Source organism: Mauremys mutica, chromosome 3 (assembly GCF_020497125.1).
Source record: "Mauremys mutica isolate MM-2020 ecotype Southern chromosome 3, ASM2049712v1, whole genome shotgun sequence".
Classification (NCBI taxonomy): Eukaryota; Metazoa; Chordata; order Testudines; family Geoemydidae; genus Mauremys; species Mauremys mutica.
This window is the reverse complement of record NC_059074.1, coordinates 95,682,864-95,701,310: the sequence shown is the minus strand read 5'-3', so window position 1 is coordinate 95,701,310 and position 18,447 is coordinate 95,682,864. Positions and strand designations below refer to the sequence as shown.

The window sequence follows — 18,447 nt, the reverse complement described above, 5'->3', positions numbered from 1 at the left end:
TCAGTTTTCTGGCCAGTATTTAAGTGTCTTTAATTGAATCCCACTGTGCTAAAAGCATGGAGGTTCAGTTCTCTCTGGGGCTGATTAGACTGAAATCTATAACTGCAGTAATGAGGGTTAAGAGTTAGGTCAGACAGAGAGGAGGGAGATCTCAGAATAAAAGATTTCCAGATATAAAAGTCCCATGAAGCTTTAGCATGGGACCCATTTGCATGTTTAAAAAAATAAATCTTCCAGTGATGTTAACACCATGGCCACTGTCCTGAGGGAGAATGAGACACAAAAGATACAAGTGAGAAAACAGTGGAAAAATATAACCTAAAAAGAAACCTTGGGGCATCCCACACCTGTTTGTTTTCTGATTAATTAACTGCAATGCATTTTATATTCTGGTTATGAAAAAGGTATCTCTGCACTAAGACCCAGACGAAACTCAGGGCTAAAAGTGAATCATGAACAGAACAAAACTAAGCAACATGAAGTGGCTTGATTTAATCTCCATACCCAACACGCATTCACACTACTAATGGGCATAGTAAAAGGCCAGTTTGACAAGGACAGTCTCCTCTGTGGCAGCAAAGGCAGCAGGGGGATGCTACGAAGAGCTGCTGGATGAAATATACTTTAGCAATACATATGATTGCATTGACTTTTTAAACTGTCCCATGAACATAATCTTATTAATTAGAGAGAAAATAGTTCATTGTGTAAATTGACAAATTGGACAGTTTACACAAATCCTACAAAGCAGGAAAAGAATAAGTAATGCTGTCATATCAAGCTCTTTGAAGAACAGGATCACCTAACATGGTATTTGAAAAGATATATTTAGGAAACAAGGATCCAAAATAAACTACATTACACTGCAGCCTCAATGTAAAGCATTAGAAAAGTCCAGGAGCTGAGCTATATAAATCCATTAATTTTGTCAATCAGCTTCTGTAATAATAGCTGACAGAATTCTTGCTCCACAGCAGGCACCAAACATGCATCTACAATGACATTTTACCCTTTTCTTTAAAAACTAAACAAACAGAGGCCAAATTCCCCATTGTGTTACTTCAAGAAAATACATACAATCCTGTTCACAACCAACATTTTGCCTTCCTTTGGGACACCTGTTTAATACAATTCTGGTAAGTATCAATGCAGCCTATATTTACTTCAGTAAATTTCATCCTTCCGTTTCTCTGTCCACCCCCATTAAATCGTGTTTTCTAAACATGCCACTCTCAGCAAAATGATAATACACCTCTACCCCAATATAATGCTGTCTTTGGGAGCCAAAAAAAATCTTACCACGTTATAGGGGAAACTGTGTTATATTGAACTTGCTTTGATCTGCCAGAGCGCGCAGCCCCGCCCCCGGAGCACTGCTTTACCGTGTTATATCCGAATTCTTGTTATATCGGGTCGCATTATATCGGAGTAGAGGTGTACTCGCTCTTGTGTTTCAAGAGCCCTGCCCTGCCACATGCGGAGATTCCACAACTCCCAAAAAAGCCAATGGGAGTTAGAAGGTGAATGAAATTCGACCCTGTGCAGAAGGCCTTATGCTGGCCCCAAGCACCTTTTAAATCCTGCATAAGCCTTCAAAATAAACTGTCTTTCTGCACAGTGGTGAATTTCATCCAGTGTAAGTTATACTTTTTATTAATTATCTCAGGATCCAATTATATAATTAAATACTACCAGTAAGATTATTTATTAACTAACCTTAACTAAACTGTATAAATAAAAATCTAACAAAAATATCTTGGGACATATTATGTGATCAGTTTTTAAAATGGAACTCCCCACTGACCTCAGTCAAGATCTCTGTTTAAAAACCAGTGGCATGATCTGGCCTATTGTGTGCAACTCACACACGCACTGGTAGTATCACAAGATCAGGATTATAACTTCCCTATGTGGAGAAAGCTCAGAAAGAAGTGAACTGTGAATGAGAAGGCTCTAGTTTAAACAGGATTCTTTTTATATATAAGGTTTTAAATAAACATAGTGCTTTGCTTTTTAAAAGGTCTCTATTAATATAAGGAAAAGCAGAAATTAGAGTTGCAAGACTGTAAAATGGTGATCCCAGAAGAAATAGATCTGGAACCAGAACACATGAAAACGGGGAGAGAGATTTTTTTCAAGGAGCTATCAGGACACCCTCTACATTCTGGACCCTGTTACACAGCAATCCCTACAAAGCCTTGGAGAGAGATGCAATACCCCCACCGGTGACCCCAGGGATGCTTTTAAACAAGGCAGACAAGCATGTCATTAGTGACACAAATGCCTACAATTTACTTTGAGAACTGTTTAATCTCTAAGAGGTAAATAAAATCTTTAATTATTCAACAAATAGGCTTCATTCACCATCCCCCAAACACAGAAAATGCGGATGTGCTTTGTATTTTGGCTAACAGGCTTTTATTTACCTTTAAAGTTCCAGTAAACAGATTAATAAGAGACAGACTAAAGTACAAATGATTTATTTGTGAAACAGATTGGGGGATGGAATAAAGGAAGCCACACAACGGTCTGGAAGCTGCAGAGCAAGGTAAGTAGCATGTTCTAATATATTTAGTACAGTATAGGATAATGCAGACCCCAGCAAATTATAGCGAGAAGGAAAGAAAAACAAAAAACATTTCTTGTATAGAAAGGTCTTTAACACTGAGAAGAGAGGGAACAGAGTCAGTGCTTTAGGAGAGTTTCATTTCCCAGCTCCTCCCCCCCCCCCATAAATCAACCCAAATCTCTCCAATTCTGTTTTAAATCAACCCAAATCTATTTCTATATTCAACCTGTAGTGTTGTGTTAAGGGGGGGGCACAGTGAGGGCCCTCTCCCCCAAGAAAAGGGAGACACACAAACACACCAGAAATAACCTCCCCCAGCCGGCCTCAGGTGCTCACTCAAAGTTGCTTTACTTGCAGGGAGGGGGTTTGTTGGTTTGTTTGCAGGGGTGGGGACAGAGAGGCTGTATAATCTCCATAGTCTAAGGAGCATCCCTTATTCAAAAAGCGCCCCCAAGGCTGAGCTGCATGTCCCTGGGTGCAGGGGAATGAAATCCCCCCGGAGCCTGGACCTGCTGCACCAGGAGGGAAAAGTGAAGAGAGCAAAATACAAAGTGACTCCCCAGAACAGCCCCCAAAGCTCGCCACCTGCGGACGCTGCTGCCCGCCCAGGGACTAACCTTGTGCCTGCTGCGCCTCCATTGCCCAGGAGACGGTAAGGCCGGGACGAGGTTGAGAAGGAGCCGCTGCCTGGCACCCACCTGCACCGCAGTACCCAGGGGGGAGGCTCAGCGCTGCTGCGCTAGCCGGCGCGAGCGGCCTCTAGTCACCTCTTTCCCCGCGGCCCCCGCCTCCTCCCAGCGAGTGCGGGAGCCGCAGCCGCGCGCCCCCTGGCGGCCAGAGCCGAGTAGAGACGGGAGCGAGCCGACGTGCTACACTAATGCTGCTCACCTGGAACAGGCAGACCGGCCTCGCCCCACAGGTGCTTGCACCATGGGGGTGTCACTCCGGCCTTGAGTGGGAACAGCTTGAAGCCCCGGTATCCCCCAGGCTTGGATTAAAAACAATCAAAAGAGTGTTACTGGACAGAAGTCTTCCATCTCGAAACCACCCCAATGTCCTCTTTTTGAGCAAATCTGCTGACAAGGGACCTGTGCAGGGAGCAGAGCTGGCATGTTACCTGCTTGCTCGACCTATTTTAAGCCACGTAAAGGACATATCTTTGTTTAATGACATACTGAACATGAATTCTAAGAAACAAAGAGTCCTGTGGCACCTTATAGACTAACAGATGCCACAGGACTCTTTGCTGCTTTTATAGATCCAGACTAACACGGCTACCCCTCTGATACATGAATTCTAAGATTTCTTAATGAATGTGTTAAAGAGATAGTATCAATTTATAAATAACTCCTGTAGGATTTTATTTATTTATTATTGTTACAAATAACACCTAAAATGGCTGTAACTGAAAGAGATTAGAGGAATACATTGCTGTTCCTCTCTCCCTCTCCCCACATTTGATTATATAGTCAGTTTCCTCCCAGTCTTTCACTCAGCAACTGGGAATAGATTTTCCTCTTTTAAAGAAAATCTGATTAACTGGCAGGGCAGGGGACTCAGAGGCAGATGTACCTGGAACCATTTTTAAAAAATAGTCAGGGGTCAAATTTTCAAAAGTGCATAAAGTACTTAAGAACATAAGTCCCATTTTTAAATGTGCCTGGGGACCTAACTCCTACAATGAAAGTGGTCTTTTGAAAATCCCACTAGGCACATGTCTTTCTCTTTAGGCACCTTTAAAATGTGGCAGCATGGATCTATGTCACTTTTGAAAACGGGACTTATACTTCTAAGTCACTAAAGCACTTTCAGTAGGACTTAGGAGCATAAGGCCCAGATCCTCAAAGGTACTTAGGTGCTTAACTCCCATGGAAGTTAGGTGCCCAACTACTTTTGAGGATCTGCACCCTAAGTGACTTAGGAGCATAAGTTCTATTTTCATAAGTCACTTAGGTGTTTGATGGCAAAATTTTCAAAATCTCAAGGTGACGGTGTTCCTTAAAAAGTAATTTAATGTATGACACTTTACTGAGTGTCACTGTCAGCTTGTATCAGAGGGGTAGCCGTGTTAGTCTGGTTCTGTAGAAGCAGCAAAGAATCCTGTGGCACCTTATAGACTAACAGACGTTTTGCAGCATGAGCTTTCGTGGGTGAATACTGAAGAAGTGGGTATTCACCCACGAAAGCTCATGCTGCAAAACGTCTGTTAGTCTATAAGGTGCCACAGGATTCTTTGCTACTGTCAGCTTGGATGGTTTTACAATCACAGGTTTTTTTAAGTTTTCTCTCTTATTGCTATGTGAAAGACTCACACAAACCACAGGGGGAAATGACTGGTGAAAACAGTGGAAGTGATTATATGCAGTGCTATTAAATGCACAAAGTGAACAAAATGAAAAAAACATATATTTCTAATTTCTTTCAGTTAGTCATTTTACATGCTACAAGTAACAATAAGGAAAAAAAAGCAACTTTTTTTTAAGTTGCCAGTGACTCTTTAAAACCAAATTATTCAAATTAAACATATAAAATATGCCAATAGGCATCCAGGCTGGAACACAGAAGTTAGTCAGCAATCACAGATTTAGGCCTCAATCCTGAAAATATTTATGCACGAGCTGTCCCATGTAAGCTATACATAATGTTAAATCTTATGTTTTTGCAGGAGTGGGGCTTTCGAAAGCTCATTTCTAGTACTGCTCACCAAGATAGAAGAATACATGTACAGTATAAAGTTTAAAAATAGGTACGGTATACAATAAAATTAAGCAACAGAAAATTTAGACTGAATACTAGGAAAACATTTCCTAAAAGTGAAATGAAATAGGCCTTTTCACACAACAGAAGGAGTTCTATTTGAAAAATGTTAATAAAATGGGGTTACACATAATTTCCACTACACTGATCTTGAACACTGTTAGATGGCTGGTGTGTACAGGGTCAAACTGTGTTCAAAACAATTTTTGAAGAAAACTGCAAAGCTAGGAGTCAAGTACTAGTCACAAGGATGGGAACTCTGTTAGGCTCCATCCAGATCAGCTTCCCCAGGCTTGTTCAAGATGGGTCTGAGGGAAACCTACATTAGTGAACTATTATAAACACTTATCAAATGTAGTTTATTTCTCATAGAAAATGGTGAAAGTCCCATCACTTGTACACTTTAAAACTAAGGCAGAACAATGCATTCAAAGATAAGAGTGTTGGTAAAATCCTGTAGTGGCAGGGGATGGCCTAGATTATCTTGGTCTTCAATTTCTATTCTACGTTTAGTAAACTATGTTTGGAAACACTATTCTCCCGTCCCACCTTTCAATGGTTATGCATTGTGTATATCAAAAAAGTAACCCCTTTACATTGCATTTATTTCAGCTGTGATGGATAGCCGGTAAAATAGCTCAGAGAGTGAAGAGAAAGTCATTCTCCTTCCCGTGCCTGTTGACAAGGCCACTCTCCTAATTTAGTCCCCTCCTTAGTGGAGCTATTGCAATGTCTATAAAACACTATCCAATCACCACACCTATTTAACAAAACCACAGCTTCTTTACTCTCTGATGTTATGCTGTACACTAGCCTCTGCTGAGTACCCAAATTTAGCATCTTAACTAAAAATGGAAAGTTTGTCAGGACACCACTCTGTGTACCTATATGCTCTAGTGTAAAATGGTAGCTGGGGTCCCTTTAAGTGCGAATGTATTCAAGAATGGAGATTGTTAGTACATAGTTTGAGGCAGACTGCACATTTGTTTCAGCTTATGCTAATGCCAGAATATTTTCTGACTCCACTATACGGGGTAATCTTGTTTCTTTTTTCTTCGTAATTAATGTGACACTGGAAAATAATGAAATTAGGTGTTGCCTCTTTCTTATTTATACATTTGTTAGATAGAGACTGTTCCTTATTGTGGACCTCACCTGAGCACGATGGGAGTTGAGGGCACTCAGAACTGCGCAATGGGGGGGGAAAAAAAGTAAAGTAGATTTGGTGACACCGAAACACTTTGCAATTTTGAAATTTCCTTCAGTTTTATTTTAACATGTTAAAGTGTTTAAAAATGCTCAAAATCTAAACATATGTTTCAGGTCAAAGCATTTTGTTTGACCTGAAATGAATTTTTTTTACTTTTTGGTTTGCAAAATATAAAATAAGGAATTGAAACAAAAATATTGTGTTTTGGGTCAACCTGAAACAAGCTTTTTGTGTGTTTTGGAATTGCCAGCAAACTGAAAAATCTGTTACTCAGCCAGCTCTAGCACTCAGCACATTGCAGGCTGGACTTGTTGGAGGCTAAAATGAGAGAGTAAAGATAACAGGGCAATAAGGTAATATGAGGTAAAGAACGTTTTGGACCCTTATTTGTGGACCTAACAACAACATGTAACATGTTAGTTTTAAGAAAAAATAATGGAACTAAATTAAAAAGACTGTAGATAGTCTAAAATGAACATTTATAAGTAAGAAAAATGATTGTTTATTGGAAAATATTTTAGAACATTGCAAAGTACAGATTTCATATTACAGCTCAACTTTGTTTTTAAGTCAAAACTTGAAAGTGCCAGATCTGCCCAAGGCAGCCTTAATTTATATACATTTGAAAAAAATGTTCCTTTTAATATGCATAGGCTGCTGCTTTTGAATTTGAATGATTGTAAAATATGAATAGATTTTTTCCGGCAAGCCTGCCCCATTTATGATTTGTACATCTCTTTTGACTGCACAGAAGAGTTTACTCCTCATGCAACGGTGACAGCAGTATGCTGAATGTAAGAAAAATTGATTGCAGTGTTTCATATCTTTTCAAATAAGGAGACATTCTTCCATAAGTAGATCTCTGCACAGAAGTACTATTTAAGTCAATATGCAGTAGTGGTGTAGCTGTGTCGATCCTAGGATATTAGAGAGAAGGTGGGTGAGGTAATATCTCAGGACCTGAAGAGGAGCTCTGTGTAAGCTCGAAAGCTTGTCTCTCTTACCAACAGAAGTTGGTCCAATAAAAGCTATTACCTCACCCACCTTGTCTCTCTAATCTAAGTAAATAGATATTTTGGATTAAAAATTTCAAAACATACTAATGGCAGGATATAGTTAAAACTTTGTGAAACAGCAGAGCAACCTCTCTCTATATATAACTGTTTCACTGAATAGAGCACAATTAGTACATTTGCGTTTTAAAAAATATAGGATGAGATTTTCAAAGATGTCTAAGAGATATGGATTAAATTTAATGGGAATTATGCATCTAAATCCTTTAAATCTGCTGAAAAATAGGTTATTTTATTCATATTTTTATGAAGCCCTATTATGGATGAAATCTTTTTCACTCACATATCATTCATTTTTTCACACAAGAAAACATATTCATTACCGTATAAAGAGAAACTGAGTAACATTTTACTGACCAAAATTACAATATTTGGCAATCACCAAAGCTAGATCTACACTTACTAGATTTCAAATACATTTAAGAAACCAAATCTATACTGTTTATTGGCTTCATGAAGACAATCTCATGTCTATGTGGTAGAGTGAAAAAGAAACTGCTCCATTACAAGTATTTTCATAGCATTTTAAATCTCTGAAATCAATTTTGTTAAAAACAAAAGTGATCATAAAGATGAATAGCCCACTGAAATTAAAGTCATGGTGTACTTAAAGGATTAATTTTCCATCTACAGCATAGCACCTCTAACTGCGTCACCCAACCTAATATTTCCCCATGCTATCAGCTACATCTGTCATTGATTTGGTAAGTTTCCTCATCGAGCTTGCCATTTTGGAGATTTCCTGCCATTTTTCTGACTGAAGAGACTGACGTAGCACATACTTTGTTTTCAGTGCTGAAATATCCTGATCAAGCTGCAGCATCTTAGTAGATGTTTGCGAGAGTTCATTGTCCCTCCCAACAAGCTGTAATGGGGAAAATATTGTCAGTTGAAAAAGAAGGCCAGACAGAACAAAACCAAAAACAAGTGAATAAAGATTTTTAAAGTCTTATGAGTTATTGGATAGCTATGTACACAGTTGAGATTGCTCTGTTTTTAAAACACAGAGTAATCAAAGACAATAATTCAATTTTGTTGGAAATATTTAGTACATTTCACAGGCTATTTTTTTGCCACCTGATGACACACATACTAAAATGACACCATTCGGTTTAGTGAGAGCCTTAAGTGGTTCTCTGTTTGTTTGTCATTTGTGATCAACCTTAAATCCATTCTGCAGAGAGATTAAGGGCAAGATTCTACAGGATGCTGAGTACTCTTAAATCCCATTAACTTCCCACAGTTAATACTGAGGGATTGCGATGCATGGTTCACAACACAGTCCTAAGGATGGCAATAAAATATCAGCACTGATTGTCAGTCCCCTGGGCTGAAAGATCACATACCAGGATGAAGCTGCAGCATAGGCATGAAGAGACTGCATGAGCAAAATGGCAGTCCACAATGAATTTAGATGAGCCTTAACTCCTGTTAGGATTGCCAAAAATTAGATCTACCACCAACAGGGGGACAAGAGACTCCAAGGGTATGTCTACACAGCAAAGAAAAGCCTGCGGCTGGCCTGTGCAAGTTGTTTCATTGCTGTCTAGGCCTCTGGGCTCAGGCTGGAGCCCAGGCTCTAAGACCCTGTAGGATGGGAGCGTCCGAGAGCTCAGGCTCCAACCTGAGCCAGAAGTCTATACAGCAATGAAACACCCCCACAGCCTGAGCCCGGGCCAGCTGTGATTTTTTTTTTTTTTTTTTTGCTGTGTAGACATATCTTTAGTCATATACTTTGGCTGGAAATGCCAAGGTCATGCTTTGATTACTTTTTTTCCCCCAATAGGAGATTGGGAAAATATTAAGTTACTCTTTAGGGCACCACACTTATAATTTACTCCCTTTCATTCATATTCAGTGGAATATTCGAAATGAGAATAAAAAACTCAATGTAGTTTTCATTTTCACTTTTTCTAAGTTCTTTTGCTGTTTATTTTTGTATCCAAAGTATACCTGGTGTTTAGCACAGTTCTGAAAAATAAAGAAACACAGGTTCCTAGGAAATGTCTATGTTACAAATTACAACAGACAACAGTCACAGAGTAGTTGATGTAACAGATGCAATTATAATACTAAAGGATAGATTTACCATCTTCTGAACTTAGGGGGGATTTCCCCCAGGAAAAGGGAAAGTAGGGCTTTCAACTTCATCCTAATTTGAAGTTTTAGTGAGGGGGAAGTGTGAACCTCTGCCAGGGGCTTTCCAGAAGCCCTATGAGTAAGGTCCTACCAAATTCACGGTCCATTTTTATCGATTTCACTGGCATAGGATATTAAAAATAGCAAATTTTATTATTTCAGCTATTAAAATCTGAAATTTCAGTGTTGTAATTTGTAGGGGTCCTGAGCCAAAAAGGAGTTGTGTGTTGTGGGGAGGGTCACAAGGTTACTGTAGGTGGGGGTTGCAGTACTGCTACCCTTACTTCTGTGCTGCTGATGGCGGCAGTGCTGCCTTCAGTGCTGGGCAGCTGGAGAGCGGTGGCTGCTGGCTGGGAGCCCAGCTCTGAAGGCTGAGCCGCCATCAGCAGCAGTACAGAAGTAAGGATGGCATGGTATGGTGTTGCCACCCTTCTGCACTGCCTCTGGAGCTGGGTCCTCAGCAGCCACCACTCTCCGGCCACCCAACTCTGAAGGCAGTGCAGAAGTAAGGATGGCATAGTATAGTACTTCCACGCTTACGTCTGCATTGCTGCTGCTGGTGGGGCGCTGCCTTTAGAGCTGGGCATCCGACCAACAGCTGCTGCTCTCCGGCCACCCAGGTCTGAGGGCAGCGCAGAAGTAAGGGTGGCAGTAGTGCAACCCCCCAAAAATAACCTTGTGACCTTCCTGCAACTCTCTTTTGGGTCAGGACCCCCAGTTTGAGAAACTCAGGTCATTCCTGTGACATCTGTATAATATAGGGTAAAAGCACACAAAATAACAGATTTCATGGCCATGAATTTGGTAGGGCCTACCTATCAGGGGCAGTGGGAATGCACTGAATCAGTTCATCAGTCTACTACTCACTTCAGTGAAAGTTAAATTGGGCCCTATGTTTATTTTAAGGTTCCTGATTTCATCATATAGATTAGATAAAACAATTTACCTGGTTTTGTAAACTAGATACAAGATCTACCAACAAAGCTTTATCTCTTTGTAGTTCAATATTATCCTGTTCCTCTTTGTCCAGCATACCCTTCATTTCAGCTATTCGACTAAATATTGTTGCTACATTTAAGTCAAGAGATGTGCTTCCTTGTTCCAAAATATGAATCTGTGAGAAGAACAAGCCAGGGTCAAGCTCATAAAAGACAAAAATGTATATGTATGCTAACTATGTACATGCACAAGCACACACAAGCTGGAATATTTTTCAATTTCAAATACAAGTGACTGCTTACAGAAATGCTTTCTGTTATGTAAGCTTTTGGAACACTTGGGATTACACCACTCCCATAGTTTGTTTATCTAAAAAAAATAATAATTCCAATTTAATTAAAGGGTGATACTGATTTCTGAGCTTGGGATCGCTCTCTGGGATCAGCCATCTGCAATCAAAGTTTGGTCTTCCTCACTTCTGAGACCTAAAGACATTGTTTTTCTCATTATGCACCTACCAACATGCAGCCAGCATCAGCAAATGTTACTTTCAGTCTGTGACCACCTTTTAGGAGCACTGTTTATGGTGAACTACAAATTAAACAGAATGTTAAACTAACTACAGCTTACAACCTCTTTACCAAATAAACCCATCATCTCTGTGACAAGTCTGTGTTCTGCTGGACTGGGGCGTGAGAATCCAGAACTACTTGCCCTTTCCAGCTTGGTTTTATACATGACAATTACTTTGCAGTAGTGGGTTTACTTGACAACTAATTACCAAACTCAGGGCCAGTTTAGCCAGTTATCAGAGCTCTATTTTTGTGCTCACACAGACTTGCTGCAGGGTATCCAACTGAGACACTTAGGGGCTGCCTACACAGCTGCTGGAAGCAAATCTTGCAGTCTGAGTCTACAGACTTGTGCTAGTGGGGCCACACTAGCATGCTAAAAACAGCAATGCAGATAGACATTCCAGCTCATGCTGGAGCACAGGCTCTGAAGCCTAGGGAGGGATGTGGGCTTCAGAGCCTGAGCTCCAGCTTGAATGTCAAAGCAATATCTATGCAGCTATTTTTAGCATGCTCAATCGAGCCCCTCTAGCAAAAGACTGTCAACTAAGGCTGCAAGACTTGCTCCCAGCAACTGTGTAGACATACCCTTAGGATCCTCAGAGAGCTGCTATACCTCCTTTTTATTTAGTGTTTGTACAGTACCTAGCACAATGGGGACTTGGTCCATGACTAGGTACTATGATAATAAAATAATAATAATAATAATATATCAAAAGGACTAAAGACTTGTTAAGTAATAGTCAAAGCTTCCTTAGAAGTGGTATTTGTTGTTACCCTCATTATAGCAGGGAGCAGTTCTCATAATGCCATTAGCTGCACCAATAATAAATCAACACTGATTTTCTTCAAGAACTATAACTGAGGCTGCGTCTGTCACGGAAGTCATGGATTCTGTGACCTCCGTCACTTCTTCAGCAGCCGGTGCTGGTCCAGGGGCTGCCCGAGCCGGGCAGCTCCTGGGCCAGCAGCAGCAATTTGGGTATGTGGGAAGGGGCTCAGGGCTGGGGTATGGGGTTAGGGTACAGGGTAGCGCTTACTTGGGGGGGGTCTCCCACCAGTATGTCCTTGCAGCTCCTAGGTGGAAGGGTCAGGGGGCTCCGTGCACTGCCCATGCCTGCAGGAGCCAGCCCTGCAGCTCCCATTGGCAGTTCCCGGCCAATGGGAGCTGCGGAGCCGGCGCTTGTGGCAGAAGCAGCGCGTAGAGCCCCCTGGATGCCCCTCCCCCTAGGAGCTGCAGGGTCATGCCGGTTCGAGCCGAGTAGGGAGCCTGCCAGCCCCGCCAACCCTCCCTCCCCAGCACCGGCGGGGGTCCCAGGCTGTGCCCCCCCAGCCCGCCTCCCCGGAGCACCCACAGCCTCCCGGCCCCAGGTTTAGTTAGGGGTATATAGTAAAAGTCATGGACAGGTCACAGGCTGTACATTTTTGTTTACTGAGCATGACCCGTCCATGACTTGTACTAAAAATACCCATGATTAAAATGTAGCCTTAGCTATAATCAATGAAAATTCAGAGCTAGAAAGAAGATTCAATGCAGGGACTTGGTTATTTTGTATTAATGACTTATTATGTGATCACATAAGAACACCAACGTCTGAGGGGGAAAAAAAGGGTGCTATTACTTCAAGGCAAACCCCCAACTGGCTGAACAAAAAGCCAGTGACAGCGTCCCTGGAGATGTCTGCATAATCTGTCTTTCTGAAAAGTGGGAAAGTGTTGTGATGGTAGCTGCATATAGCAGGAGTCACAGGAAAACTGGGATAAAACACAGTGACTCCAGAATGGCAAAGTCAGCCATGAAGAAATTACTCAACTTCAGATCATGAGAGAGAGTCTGGAGTCATGGCTTCTGGAGGCCCGTGATGTCTGAATAATAAATAAAATGGCTCCAAACAGAACGAACCAGTACACTTTTGATTCATGGTGCTGGGTGAGCAGTACCATAAATGGAAAAAATAAATCTTACCACTAGGCCTTCCTTCAATTAGTAAGGCAGAGCACTATGCATCTGTTCCATTTCCCATTGAAATAAATGAAGAGACTCCTGTTGACTTCAATGGGAGCTGGATCATGTCCTGTGAGCACAAAGTGGAGTATACCTCTTCTTAACAAATGAATCTAATAGAAAAGAATATGATTCCTTATCTTTAGGCGAACAATGAAGATGTATTTAGAAAGTCAGTATAGTCACAGATAACCTTTTCCGTAAGTTCCTGCAAGTTTTTTTTTTCCTGCTGCAAGAGATCTTGGTGCATCTTGATCTCATGTTTCAGATGCTCTTCTTGGTCTTTCACTTTGAGAAGTTGAGTAAAGCTGGAAGACTGAGATGTATAACTCTCTTCCCTGAGGGCTCTCTCCTGAAATATATCATAAAAGCACAACTGGATCAAAATATATTAAAATGAAGTAAGATTGTTGTGATGCTTCCCAGGAGCCCCCAGGGTTATGAAGGAATTCACTACCACCTGTTCTTAGCATGAGGAAGCCCTGCCTGTGCCTGCCATGCATCAGCTCCCTGACTCCACTGGCCACAGATAATGCAAGCACTCCCTTCTTAGCCTATGCAGGCTCCACTACAACCTCTGCAGGTTAGTGACAGGCACTCTCCAAAACCGGAGCCCTCTGAGCATTTCCCTGGACTGTCCAGCCCCTAGTCTAATAGACACTCAGATAATTCAGAGATTTGCTGTTCCCAAAAGGAACAGTACCCACAGTTTACCAGTTACACCTTAGGTCACATCTCCTCTTAACACACAGCACTTAGATATGTTTATAGTGAAAACAAATACGAGTATTTAACAAAAAATAGATTTGAGAAGGTCACAAGTAAAAGTATTGGAAACAACTGGTTACCTGTAAAAAAAAAAAATCATACCACACATTCTACAGCCTAGGATTAATTAACAAGATATTTTCCTGTCTAATGAAGTTTAGCTCACCCAAAGTCATCTCAGCGTTTTCCAGCCAGGTTGGCTATAACCCTCCTTTCATAAGACACAAGACACTGACAGTTAATCATAGAATCATAGAACTTAAGATCAGAAGGGACCATTATGATCATCTAGTCTGACCTCCCGCAAGATGCAGACCACAAAACCTGACCCACCCACTCCTGAAGTAATTCTCTCCCTTGACTCAGCTGTTGAAGTCCCCAAATTCTTCATGCAGTACCGTATCAAACGCCTTACTGAAATCAAGATATATTAGATCCACTGCATTTCCCTTGTCTAAAAAATCTGTTACTTTCTCAAAGAAGGAGATCAGGTTGGTTTGGCACGATCTACCTTTCGTAAAACCATGTTGTAATTTGTCCCAATTGCCATTGACCTCAAGGTCCGTAACTACTCTCTCCTTTAATATTTTTTCCATGACTTTACATACTACAGATGTTAAACTAACAGGCCTGTAGTTACCCGGGTCACTTTTTTTCCCCTTCTTGAAAATAGGAACTATATTAGCTAATCTCCAGTCAAACGGTATAACCCCCGAGTTTAGAGATTCGTTAAAAATTATCGCTAATGGGCTTGCAATTTCACTCGCTAATTCCTTTAATATTCTAGGATGAAGATTATCCGGGCCGCCTGATTTACTACCGTTAAGCTGTTCAAGTTTGGCTTCTACCTCGGATACTGTAATTTCCAACCCCGCACCTTCATTCCCATCAGTCATTCTGCCACTATTCCTAAGCCCTTCATTAGCCTCGTTAAAGACCGAGGCAAAATATTCGTTTAGATATTGTGCCATGCCTAGCTTATCCTTAATCGCCACTCCGTTTACAGTTTTAAGCGGTCCCACTTCTTCTTTCTTGGTTTTCTTCCTATTTATATGGCTAAAAAACCTTTTATTATTGGTTTTAATTCCCTTCGCAAGGTCCATCTCTACCAGTTCATTCCTCAGTGAAGAATCCAGGGTGTACCTCAGTCAGCCCCCGTTATTCCCCAAAAGTCTTTACTCATAAACAGAATACCCCTTTGTTGTTTCATTTTTTTCACACAGATTTTCTCTCATGATTTCACAGACTCTTCATTAGCATCAGGCTCAACACAACTAGGCTTCCATTGTGAAGCAGACAATACACAGAAAGAAAAGTTACTATTACTCCTTGCCTGATGGAACCTGTCCAAGGCATGCCACCTCCTGGTGGCCTGGCTTACCTTAAGAACATATTTTTCAATATAGATACATAACTTTTTAAATATTACACTTACATATATTTTAGAAAAAAAGATTTTGAAGACTAACTAGCAAAAATCTCAAAAACCAACAGCATTTTTTAAAAAAATACATCAGAAGCAGGAAGCCTGCCAAACAATCAGTGGAGCCACTGGACAATGAAGGTGCTAAAGGATCACTCAAGGAAGACAAGGATGTTGAGGGGAGAAACTAAATGAATTCTTTGCATTGGTCTTTACATACCTGAACCATTTTTTTAGGTGACAAATCTGAGGAACTGTCTGAAGATTGAGGTGTCAACAGAGGTGGTTTTGGAATAAATGGATAAATTAAACAGTAATAAGTCACAAGGACTAGAGATGGTATTCATCCAAGAGTTCTGAAGGAACTCCAATATGAAATTGCAAAGCTACTAACTGTGGTATGTAATCCATCACTTAAATCAGCCTCTACCAGATGACTGGAGGGTAGCTAAGGTAATGCTGATTTTAAAAAAAGGCTCCAGAGGTGATCCTGGCAATTACAGGTTGAGGGAAGAGGTTACTATAGCCTTGAGGAACCTCTGAGTGGTTGGGTGTGACAGCACGGAGTACCCTTCCACAGGTTGGTGGAAAGCTGTTATAGCCTCTAGGCGGACCCTAAGAGAGCTTAGAGATAGACCTGACTTTTTTTAGGGTCAAAGAATAATGTGGAAGATTCGCAGATGTTGGGGAGATTTATTGGGACATGCACCAAATCTGTAACCTGGAGCATTACTGCAGGTAAGTTACGTCACGTTGAGGACTTTCTACTGTGTAACAGAATCTCTTCTACCTCTTGAACAGGAGCTTTCTAGGTGTTGGAACCAAGCAGTAGCCCAGGGATTGACAACCTTTGGTACGCGGCCCGCCACGGTAAGCACCCTTCCCTGAGGCAGCAAATACACTGAGTGCTTGTCTGCACCTAGGATCGCCTCTTTACAAGTAAGGCATTTTTTGAAGCCTAGCGGACTGGGCATACCCTGTTGGGGAAAAGGGTCCCCAATGGGGAGAAAAAGTGGGAAAGAAATTAAAGGTTTGGGGTGGGGGGTTGTTTTTATTTCCAAGGGTAAAATAAGGAGAAGGAGAAGAATACTACGACTAGAACTATAACTAGGAGACTAACTATAGGTATGTAAAATTAAACAATAGTCTTAATGGACTGCTAATGCCTCTGTCTCTAGTTGGGGCAGTTGAGAAGGAACTGAGGGAGGTTAGCCCGCGTGCGCTGGCTAGCTTTGTGGTGCAGCACAAGGCGAGACTGCGCGTGTGTGGGTCTAATGGACACAGCTACCAAAGTTTTCCAATCAGCAGTGGAGGAACACAAACACACCTACAGTAGAGCACTCATAGGGACACTACTTGAGAAGAGCTGATTTTGTTTCTATAGAATGTAAAAATAAACTACACAACTGGATTTGGAGAAAATACTCTGAGTCCTTTTTAAGGGAGTCAGTCAAGTAAGTTTAGCCAAGATTTATCTTACATATCTGGAAATTTTTACTAACTTGCTGCAAATATTCTCGGATGCTAAAATATTTTTCTTTTAAAAACTAACACACTGGCAATGAAAATGTAAAAAAACTAATAATTATTTATCTAGTACCTTCACATCTGCTTAAGCAGCTGCCATCCCCTCAGTTACTAAGGAATCCTAGCTACCACTACCTAAATTGTCATTTTAACAATACCTGTCCAAATCTGCCATCTGATTTTGTGGCCAAGTCAAGGAGATTATTCCTAGTGGCTGCCTTGCAGATCTCAGATATGGAGATTTCTGAGGCAGCCTGAGTTCTAGTGGAATGAGCTTTGATATTTGAAGGGACGAGTGTTATTAGCCATGTGATAAAATATTGAAATTTAAATATAATACATTTAAATATTCTCTGGGAAAAAATGGCTCATTCTTTAGAAGCACAATTTTTGGTTTTGGAAAGAAAATGAAGAGATAAATAGATTCATTTAAGTGAAAATCTGAAACAATGTTGTGAATAAACTTGGAATGAGGTCTCGGTTGTCTCTGTTGAAATTTGTGTAAGGAGTGTTGTACGCCTGGCTTGACATGAATATGCACAGCTGTTTGCCCTCCCCAGGTATTAATACATACTCTGAGTTAATAAGTAAAAAGTGATTTTATTAAATACAGAAAGTAGAATTTAAGTGGTTCCAAGTAGTGACAGACAGAACAAAGTGAATTACCAAGTAAAATAAAATAAAACCCGCAAGTCTATGTCTAATCAAACTGACTACAGATAAGATTCTCACCAGTTCCAGAATGCTTCCTTTTACAGACTAATCTCCTTTTAGTCTGGGTCCAGCAATCACTCACACCCCTTGCAGTCACTGTCCTTTGTTCCAGTTTCTTTCAGGTATCTCTGGGGGTGGAGAGGCCTTCTCTTTAGCCAGCGGAAGACAAAATGGAGGGGTCTCCCCTGGGCTTAAATAGACTCTCTCTTGTGGGTGGAGACCCCCTCCTCACCCCTATGCAAAGTCCAGCTACAAAATGGAGTTTTGGAGTCACCTGGGCAAGTCACATGTCCATGCATGACTGAGTTCCTTACCAGCCAAGCCACATGTCTGGGAAAGCCCAGACGTGGATGGGTGTCTCCAAGTTCATTGTTGGCTTAAGTGTTTCTTGATTGGGCACTTACTAAGAATAGCGTTTTCTCAGGAAGCTGACCAACTGCTTCACTACAGCCTACTTAGAATCAAACAAGTATGCAGCCAATATTCATAACTTTGAATACAAAAATGATACATACATACAAATAGGATTAATAGATTTAGTAGATCATGACCTTTACAGAGATATGTTACATGGCATATGTAACATAAAACACATTCTAGTTATGTTATATATATATATATATATATATAAAAAACATATATATATATGCTTGTGTGTGTGTGTGTGTGTGTGTGTGTGTGTGTGTGTATATATACACATACATACACACACATACATACACACACACACACAAGCATATTTCCATAAAGC

The 18,447-nt window shown here is 40.9% G+C and overlaps 2 protein-coding genes across 9 annotated transcripts in view; both read right to left on the bottom strand.

Moving 5' to 3' along the window:
* TPD52L1 (TPD52 like 1) overlaps positions 1 to 3,401 on the bottom strand; it is a 76,858-nt gene extending 73,457 nt beyond the window's left edge. Inside the window, exon 1 of one of the 3 annotated variants that reach the window (XM_045009857.1) lies at positions 3,187 to 3,401. In XM_045009857.1, coding sequence (XP_044865792.1) covers positions 3,187 to 3,208 — 22 coding nt within the window. In that variant the 5' untranslated portion in view covers positions 3,209 to 3,401. The remainder of the gene's footprint in view (positions 1 to 3,186) is intronic. The other 2 variants (XM_045009859.1, XM_045009858.1) reach the window with 2 other exon arrangements.
* Positions 3,402 to 7,013: 3,612 nt separating this feature from the next.
* The window catches only part of LOC123366412 (polyamine-modulated factor 1-binding protein 1-like), a 38,244-nt gene continuing 26,810 nt past the window's right edge, over positions 7,014 to 18,447 (bottom strand). For 5 of the 6 annotated variants that reach the window (XM_045009848.1, XM_045009849.1, XM_045009850.1 and 2 more), the window contains 4 exons: positions 13,458 to 13,616; positions 10,695 to 10,862; positions 8,392 to 8,474; positions 7,015 to 7,453 (listed from right to left, as the gene is read on the bottom strand). In XM_045009848.1, the coding sequence (XP_044865783.1) occupies positions 7,294 to 7,453; positions 8,392 to 8,474; positions 10,695 to 10,862; positions 13,458 to 13,616 (570 nt within the window). In that variant the 3' untranslated portion in view covers positions 7,015 to 7,293. Of the gene's footprint in view, positions 7,454 to 8,391; positions 8,475 to 10,694; positions 10,863 to 13,457; positions 13,617 to 18,447 lie in introns of all 6 variants that reach the window. The other variant, XM_045009845.1, reaches the window with a different exon arrangement.